At 47.9% G+C, this 9631-nt stretch overlaps 1 protein-coding gene across 1 annotated transcript; it reads right to left on the bottom strand.

The window, feature by feature from the left end:
- Nucleotides 1-8584: 8584 nt before the first annotated feature.
- LOC116119215 (F-box/kelch-repeat protein At1g64840-like) lies at nucleotides 8585-9631 on the bottom strand. Its single transcript, XM_031405154.1, has one exon. It carries the CDS (start codon nucleotides 9629-9631, stop codon nucleotides 8585-8587), a length of 1047 nt encoding a protein of 348 aa, XP_031261014.1.

Raw genomic sequence — 9631 nt, 5'->3', positions numbered from 1 at the left:
TAGAAACTATGCCCCCAAAGGATTCCAGCAGCCCCGCCGAGCGCCATTCGTCTTCCCTCGCGAGGAGAGAGAGAGCAGCCGAAACTGCTCGTCCTATTTTGGCACAGCCGTGCGAACAGTCGCGCCTCCCCAGCCCTGTCCTATGCAAGAAGCGACCAGGACAGAACAGTCGCTCGGCACCATCTGCTCACCCACGGCAAGGCTCCAGCCTGAGGTCAAAAGAGGAAGCAGATTCAGGCGAAGAGTCGGAGACTGAATCTGGGAAAGAGCCTCTGAGGTCGGGCAAGAATCGAGGAGTCGGCAAGGAGCCCGTAGCGAGGCGGTCGCTCTGACAAGCGAAACGCGCCAGTTCTAGACTCACTGGGGAGTCTGCCCAAATACCTGTAGCCGATATTATTGTCTGCTCGAGTGCGAGCTATCGGAGTCATACGACGAGTTTGCTGATACGGCGACGACCTAATGACCACGTCGTTCCAGCATCTAAGCAAGGTAACGAGCTGTATTTGAAACTCCATTCTGATTTATTTCTAGCTCATATCTTGCTCGCAGGTTGCTTGCGATGAGGATGTCTTGGAAGACGCGGTTGGGGCCGCAAAAGGACAGCGACCTGAAGGAGAGGTCGCGAAGCTGAAGCGGAGCTTGGAGTCCGTCGAGGCGGAAAACACAGCGTTCAAAGCGCGAACAGGTATCTGAACCAAAAGGACGCTGCTTTACAACATGTACTTCCAAAAGACGAGCTCGTCGGTGCAAGGAAATTAAGGAAACTCCAAGGACACCGCCAGGCTCTCTAAAGAGGTCGAAGAAGGACCAGGAGATCCAGGCGACCTTCGCATGGGCTCAGCGAGCTGAACAAAGAGGAGGCCTCCGAACGGAAAGGCGAGCTCTTGAGCCGAACTCCAAGAGAGTCGGGAGAGAATCGCTTCCCTGACTGAAGAATTGCGAATCAGTCAGAGAGCTGGAGGAGAAGCTGCGGATTGGGCGATCGGTCTATTTATTCCCTCCGGCCAAGGAACCCAGATATGGACATTTTCGACCTCCCGGAGGGGTGGCAAGCGACTTTGCGGATCATGGCCGGGAGGACGATCAAGAAGCCGTGGTAGCCCAACGACCCGACCAGGCAGGGGTTCTGGTTCAAGGATCCCCCCAACCAGCCTTAGTGTAGAGTCGTCCCCATTAATCGGGTCTTTCGTTTGTACATAATGAATACATTTTCTTTCAATTGTAGTTCGCTTTTCCATTTATGTACAATTTACAATTGTGATTTACATAAGCTTAACTACAAATTCTTACATGCGAATAGAACACACGCGAACTGTTTCGAGCGAACAAAGATACTTAACATTAAAGAAATTAACAATAACTGAGAGCTGAGTTCGGATTACTAATAGTATACCGGGGTGCTCCATTCCAGCTCGGGTACTTTAGAGCCGTTCAATTTTTTGAGGTGGTAAGTCCCCGGTCTGATCACTTTGTCGACCCGGTACGGACCTTCCCAGTTAGGCCCTAGTACCCCTGCACTTGGCTCTCTGGTCCCGAGGAGAACTTCCTTTAATACAAGGTCTCCGACCTGGAAGTCTCTTCGCTTGACCTTTGAGTCGAAGAACCTCTTTGCACGCTGCTGATAGGCGCTATCCTTAGCGAAGCCTTGTTGCGGTGCTCTTCGACCAATCTAAACTTGCTCTCATAAGTCTTCATTTTCGACCTCACTGTACAAGTCCCTCCAAGAAACCGGTCCGTACCTCTACAGGGATCATCGCTTCCTGCCATAGGCTAGCGAAAAAAGGTTTCCGAGGTGGAGGTTCTTGGAGTTGTCCTGTACTCCCATAAGACTTCGGAGAGATCGTCAGCCCAATTCCTTTGGCTGCCCCAAGCTTGGCCCAGAGTGTGCTTGATGGTCTTTGACTGCTTCACTTGCCATTCGCTTGCGGTCTGGCGACTGAGGCAAATTTTTTATGGATGCCCACTCGTCGCAGAACTGCTTGAACTCCTCATTATCGAATTGCTTTCCATTATCCGAGATGAGGGTGTGAGGAATTCCGTAGCGGCACACTATATTCTGAAAACGAAGTCTTTTAGCTTTCTGGTCGTGATCGCGGCTGTGTGTTCGACTTCAACCCTTTGTGAATAGTCTACCGCGCCCACGGCATACTTGACCCTCCCTTTCCAACTGGCATGGGCCGATAAGGTCGATCCCCACATGGAAAACGGCCAGGGGCTAGACATTAATCAGCTCGTGAGATGGGCTCGCGGATGTTCGCGAACCGCTGGCACTTGTCATATTTCTTGACAAAGTTGTGCGCATCTTCCTCGATCTGGGGCCAATAATATCCCGGACGAACAGCCTTGTTCGCGAGAATCGGCTGCTGGTGTGTGACCGCAGATCCCTTCATGAATTTCCCTCATGATGTAGTCTGCTTCTTCACTGGTTACACATCGGAGGAGAGGGCACTGAATCCTCTCCTGTACAACTGATCCCCGATGAGTGTGAAACGACAGACCTTCCTCGCAGGACCCTGGCCTCGACCTTGTCGCGAGCAAGGTCCCATTTTTGAGGTACTGGACAATGGGAGTCATCCAGGAATCTGGCTGACCACATTCACGCCTGTTCGGTCGAGCTGATAGTCGGAGCAGCACAAAACAACGAAATGTTATCAGGAGCCTCTGAATCTAACACGAGCTATTTGCCAAGGCGTCCACTATAGAATTGCTCTCTCTAGGGATCTGGCAATTTCAAAGTGCTTAAACGACCCAGAGAGGCCTTAGCCTCTTTCAGTAGCGGACCATGTTTCTTCCTTGCTTGGTATTCCCCTAAAATTTGGTTGACGACCAGCATAGAGTCGCTGTAAATGCTGATCCGTTGCACTCATTTCTTGGGCAAGTCGCAACCCAGCGAGCAGAGCCTCATACTCGGCTCTTTGTTGGTCGTTTAACCCGAACCGAGGATACCATAATTCGAGCCCCCTCGGGGCTCACAAGGAGAAGACCCGCACTGGCCCTTTTCCTGTTTGATGACCCGTCGACGTAGAGGTTCCAGGTCGACAGGTTCTAATACTTTCTTCCCGACTTCGCTTGGCGTTGTGCTCGCTTGGGAGATAGGAAAATTCTGAGATGAAGTCCGCAACAGCCTGCCCTTTGATGGTCGACCTGGGCTTATACTTTAGTCGAACTGGCTCATTCCATGGCCTATTTGAGCATTTCCCGAGGCCTCTGGTTTCTGGAAGACCTGCCTGAGGGGTAATTTGTCATTACATTGATCATATGGGCATGAAAGTAGGTCGCAGCTTTCTGACCGACCAGCAGAGCAAGCTAGTTCGTTCCATCTCTGATACCGCATCTCGGCATCCGATAGATGCTTACTTGCATAATAAACTGGCCATTGACCTTTTCCTCTTCCCGTGTTAAAGCGGCACTGCCGCGAACTGAGACACGGACATTAGATGAGCAGATCTCCTGTGGAAGAGGCTTGAGAGGAGAGGTGGCTTCCCAAGATGTTCTTTTATACTCTGGAGTGCCTGCTCGCAATCGGGAGTCCACTCGAATTTCTTATTGGCCTTTAGACTTGAGAAATGGTAACAGCGGTCTTTAGCCTTGATATGAAGCGACTAAGTGCCGCTATTTGCCCATTCAGACTCATGACCTGCTTTTTGCTGGTCGGGCTCTCCATATCGAGCAGAGCTTGAATCTTTTCGGGGTTTACTTCTATGCCCCGCTGATTGACCATATATCCCAGGAACTTCCCTGACGATACCCGACACAACATTTGAGAGGGTTCAGCTTCATTCTGTAGAGTCGGAGTATGTCAACATCTCAGCGAGATGCGCTATATGCTCTGAGGTGACCTGGGATTTGACCACATGTCGTCCACATAGACCTCCATTGTCCTCCCGATCTGGTTGAACATTCGGTTGACCAACCTCTGATAGGTCGCTCCCGCATTCTTGAGGCCAAAGGCATGACTTTGTAACAGTAACCCTCGGTCCAATGAAGTCGTTTCTCCTCTCTGGCCTATACATCGGGATTTGATTGTATCCCGAGTATGCATCCATGAAGCTAAACAGCTCGTCCCCGAGGTGGCATCAACGAGCTGATCGATTCTTGGGTAGGGGAAGCTGTCTTTCGGCAACTTTGTTGAGGTCGCTGAAGTCTACACAGTCCGCCACTTGCCATTTAGCTTCTTTACCAGGACCGGGTTGGCAACCCCGGTGTAGAGAGCTCACGAATGGATCCATTTCGAGAAGGTTCTCCACTTTTGATTTAGTGCGGCGACCGCTCCGGATCCATCGCCCTTCTTTTTGGCGAACTGGCTTGGCTTCACTGTTACGTTCAATGAATGGCAAATAATGTCCGGGCTGATCCCGACCATATTTGCATGCACCAGGCGAACACATCAATTTTCTCCTTTAAGAAGCTTGTCAGCTCGGAAGCGAGCTGAGGTTGTAGACAGCTTCCGATTTTTACACTCGGCTCGGCTCTTTTGGATCAACCGAAACTTCGGACAGTCCTCAACCGGGCCATTCGGGGGATTTCCTGAATTCACGATCTATATTATCCCCGTCGGACCAGGCTGTGCTCGATCCGGCTGACTCCATAGCCTAGCGGGGTGCACATCGCGAAATGCCCTTTCTCTTGTCAGCCATTTGGACCGCCTTTACTAGCATTTGCAGAATGCGCTTGCGATCCGCTACCTCCCCTATCCCCGATGGAGTGGGAACTTCATCTTGAGAGATAAATGAAAGTGACCGCCCTGAAGGTTCTCAATAGAGGTCCCCAAGATTCCTTGAGGCCGATGGGCAGTCCACGACCAAGAATTCGGTACCCTAGTCACCTCGTCGTAGTCGCCGAGCATGACTGGTAGCTGGATCGTCTTTGGGGATAGGTGATCCCCTGTAAAGCCGTACAGAGGCATCGAGCTGGCTTCAGGTCGGCCTCTACCAGGTTCATTCTATCGAAAGTGGACTTGAACAGGATGTTCACAGCGCTCCCGTTGTCTACAAGCATTCTGCGACTATGACACCCTATCAGGGGCGTGATCACCAGAGTATCCTCGTGGAGATGGTGCAAGCGAGCTCCCTCTTTCTCGCAAGGTGATCGATTCCTCCTTTCTGGCTTTTTGAGGTCGCTGCAAAGTCTTCATTACCCTGATCGGTCGTGATGCGCTTCGTGGGCATATCTTTTCTGCACTCCTCGCGTGTTTCTCGTGAGGTGCGGACCTCCGAAAATTATGTCAATACTATCGTACCCGCTGCTATCACGGCGCTTTTTCTTTCGCTCCCCTTGGTTTTCTTTGTGGGAGCATCAATGTACTCTTTGAAGTACCCCTTCTTGATGAGCTCTTCGATAGCCTGCTTTAGAGCTCGGCATTTATCAGTGTGATGCCCGTTATCCCGGTGGTACGGTAGTATTTTTTGCTGTTTCTGGCAGTGGCAGGAGTTTTCATTGGTTCGGGCTCACCGAGCAAGCTGGCCTCCTCGGATTTGTCGAGGATTGCAGATATGACACTTCATCGGAGTGTATTGAGTCCTGTCGTGGTCCGACGAGGAACGAGCATAGGACTTTTTCTGCTCGTAGTGGGGTTTCTTCCTTTTCGCTGATCGTCAATGTCTCCTTTGCGATCAGCCCTCCTATTATCTCCCCGACCAAATATGCTGCTGGAAGTGCCGTGATCGCGACGGCGGAGTGCCGCCAATGAGTTCTCTATTCGGAGATACTTTTCTGCCAGGTTGTAGAATCTAGTGAGGGAAATGTTGTCCTCAGCTTGCAGTTCTTTCCACAGTCGGTTTCGGGCGAACTCTAGCTATTATGAGAGTTCGGATGGATTCTTCTGGGGCGTGAGCCACCTTTGAGTTCCTGGTGGAAGCGGTCAATGTAAGACTGCAGGGATTCATCTTTTTCTTGCCTTATGTTGCTAAGGTAGCTCAAAGGCATTGAAATTTTCCGATTGGCTTGGAAATGCCGCAGGAACGTCGTGCTCATCTGAGGCCCGAACTAATCGATCCCGCTGGGAGCGACCTTAACCACCGCTTGGCGTGAGAGGTCAGCGTCACGGCCAACAACGGCATTTTACAAGGTCTGAAACCTGGTGGAGCTCCATCAGGTCGTTGAACTCATATAAATGATCCTGCGGATTATAGTTTCCATCAAACGGCCGCATATCTGGCATTTCGAACCTGGTGGAAAGGGAGCACCTAGCACTTCGGGAGAAAAGGGGATGCAGAGACGACGTGTCCTGTTCGTTTTGCTGCTCCCTTAACCTGTCTAAGCTCGCTGCAACTCTCCTCAATTTGTGGTAACGGAGCCTTGGGGGTTGCTTTCACCCGCGAGCCCGGCCTTCTCGTTTGCGGTTCAGGAAAGTCCGAAGGTCGGATTCCTCCTCGCCTCGGCCGGCATTTCCGGCCGCACTTGACACACGCTGACTAGAGGCGTGTGAAGGCGAGGGGTTGTGCGGGGCATTTTCACGACCCTTGCAGTGGTACAACCGCCCCGCGTGTAGCCCCACCCGCATAACGATCGGATCGTCTGCTGGTGTGATAGGAATCACCGCGCCCACATTTGCGCTTGGGTTTGCCTGCGACATGGCATGGAGCTCGGGATCTCTTTTCACCGAGTCTCAGCTTTGCCGACACCTGCTCGGGGCGCCTTTTGTATTCGCTGGTCCTTGGGAGCCGTAGGCTTACTTTTTACCACTTGCTTACCCTTGCACCTACGCGCTGCAGTGCTCGCGGCACGGCTATCGCCCTTTGCCGCGCTTTCGCGCGACCTGCAGCGTCTTTGGCGGTTGTACCGCCCCAGCTGTCGTAGATGACATGCCTTGGTCCAAACGGTCTAGCCTTTGGTTGACCTTTTGGAGAGTATTGTCGAACCTCTCCAAGTAACTTCTGATGGCAGGGTCGAGTTGCGGAGCTGCCGGATATTCCCATAGCTTTTTGCGAAACTGGGGGTATGTTGGAAGGGGTTCCCTCTGGGCTAGGGGGACTCCTTCAGCACGCTGGTTGACCTGCTCAGTTCAGATTGGCGGGCCATCTGCTGTTGTAGGGCCAGTAGGTCAAAGATTCTCCTGATGGGTAGACACTAAATCCGCCCTCCTTCTGCGCCACCTGTTGATGCTTTGTTTTGCACCAACTAATTGTCACGTGCGTAACCTGGGTGGCCAAGAAACACCGTGATAATGAATGTCAAAAATGAAATAAATGCAAAGAGAGTTTTTAAAGTGGTTCGGATGCTAAGTTAGCAAGTCCTACGTCCACTGATTTGTATTGATATTAGTTGGGGTCAGGTCGCAACAGCGGACTGCCTTACAGAAAGTTATGAAAAGTAAATGTGTTTACAGGAGAGAGAGAGAGTTCTCAATGTAAAATGGCCGAATCCCCTTAAGATAGGGGTCTTCTTCATTTTATACAAACTGAAGCTTGTAATCATCATTAAATCCATGGGTTGGTGTGATTGTCAGGATATAATCCGGCTTTACTCCCATTGCTCTCTTCCCAAGCTGAATTCGCATGTTTTTGCAGGGGAAAGGGAACACTGTGAGCTCCTTATCATTTGGCATGTCTGACGTGTGGTTGTTGCTCTGATGGGAGCAGGTCACTCTTCACGTGACTTTCCCACGTCAGCCCTCATTTTTCCAGGCATAACAATATTTATCCTGCATTGTATAGGATCAGATTTTTTGGTTACCGAGTTTAGATAAAATTCTATTTTAAAATGTATGTTAGAGAGAAGCCAATTGTTGGCTACAGCAGCGGATCCATAATTTTTGTTAATGTCGATCAAAAAAAATTAATTATATTAATATTTTTTATTAATTAATATTTCTGCTAGGAGTAAAATTTAGAAATTGTAAATAATAATTTTTTTTTTTATTGGAGGGTAGGCCTGACCCCCCCTGAACTATCCACCCTGGCTACGTGGATTGACCCGTGTTACGGCGAGTGGGGGCTGTTGACTCCACTCAATATTTATTTATTATTTTCTTTTATACTTATCTATTCTTCTTTTAGTCTGTATAATTTATTTTACAAATTGACTCAACAATCTAGAAAAAAAAAAAATTAACTTTTTCTATTGTTTATTAAACAAATTTGCTTTTATTCTTTTAGTCTGATATAATTTATTTTACAAATTGACTCAAACAATCTAGAAAAAAAAAATAACTTTTTCTATTGTTTATTAAACAATTTGCTTTTATTTGTATAAAAAGTAAATATTGTATTATCGGATTTTTTTTCTATGTTTTTTATTAGAAAATAAAAGAACCTGTTCAACAAAAAATATCAAGAGAAATGCTAAGATACATTTTGAAATAAATTGAATGTCAAGAACAGTAAGACCGGACGCCGGAAGACAAATTTCAGTGTCGAGCCAGATGCCAAAATTTGTGCCAAACTCGCCGGCCTATCATCGCTTCAACCAACGTGGTGAGGCCAGAAAATGCTAAATTCGCTGAGTTTCTCAGCCTTTCGTTTTTTTTTTCTTTTTTTTTTGTTTTATTTTCCATTTTCAATTTAAACACCCCCGTGGGGCATCCCCTCTGGAAAACCTAATTCATCAATACCTAGTGTTTCGTCTGAAATAACACAATTTCCTTTTATTCCGACGACTCTTTAGCCGAAAGAGAAAAAGATCCATCTTCACTCAGAAATATCGCTCTATCCTCAAATTCCAATCCCTTCTCTACCCGAAACCACTCATGTCTCTCTTTGTCAAGCTTAAAAACCTTTAAATAATCCTCAGTATCCAAGTTTTTGGAGAACTTGGCAAACAAAAACAAATTATTATGGGACTCCAGCAAGTATACCGACTTATACCATTTCAGATCATTGAGTGTTCCTGCAACTTCAGTAACACTCAAAGATTTGGAATCCACAGTCATAGTAACACCCCTGGAGAGTAAAACGTAGAACTTTTTGTCATGGTAAATAATATCCTCGATTAAAACTAAACGTCTATTAAAATTCATAAATATTATCGTACTTATCTCAAAGTCAATCCCCAAGTCAATCTCCAAGTCTATTTTACTCCATTTCTTGTCTACGTTTCTCCATAAACTCAACCTTCCTACTCCGAATTTCACCATAACCGCAAATTCTTCATCACTTTCATCAATACCAGAAGTGAAAATCACTTTTCCGGAAGAAAATTCTAGCTGGGAGTACTTCCCTCCATAAGCCAATTCGGGTTTACCTTTAAGAATAGCAGTAGTTTCCAACGCATATGATGTAGTGATCTCAGTAACCTTATAATCCAACAAGTTTAAAAACTTGGGTAACTTCCGGGGAAATCTGAAACGAAGTATTGAGAGCGGATCCTTTATTTCCACCTTTCCAGGTTTTGTTTTTTCGACTTTAATCAACCATGGCGGAGACTCTTTTTTGTTGAGAGGCCGGACTGCATAAGCAGTTGACTCGATGAGGACATAGAGGCCATTTGTGCTAGGATTTGGGCCTTTAAGGAAGTCAGTTGTGGTTAAAATAGATTGCGGGAATGAAATTGTTGTAGAAGGAGGAAGTTCGGATCGAAAAGAGCGACAAACGGCACGTAGACAACAGAGGTCATTTTGAGAGGGGAGAAGTTCGGCGATTAAAGCCAGTAGGCCTTCAGGAAGACTGGTCCAATCACGTTTGATTCTGGCCAT

Source organism: Pistacia vera, unplaced genomic scaffold, assembly GCF_008641045.1.
Source record: "Pistacia vera cultivar Batoury unplaced genomic scaffold, PisVer_v2 Contig878, whole genome shotgun sequence".
NCBI classification, from domain to species: domain Eukaryota; kingdom Viridiplantae; phylum Streptophyta; class Magnoliopsida; order Sapindales; family Anacardiaceae; genus Pistacia; species Pistacia vera.
Note: the sequence above shows the minus strand (reverse complement) of the source record. Positions and strands in the feature narration are given on the sequence as shown.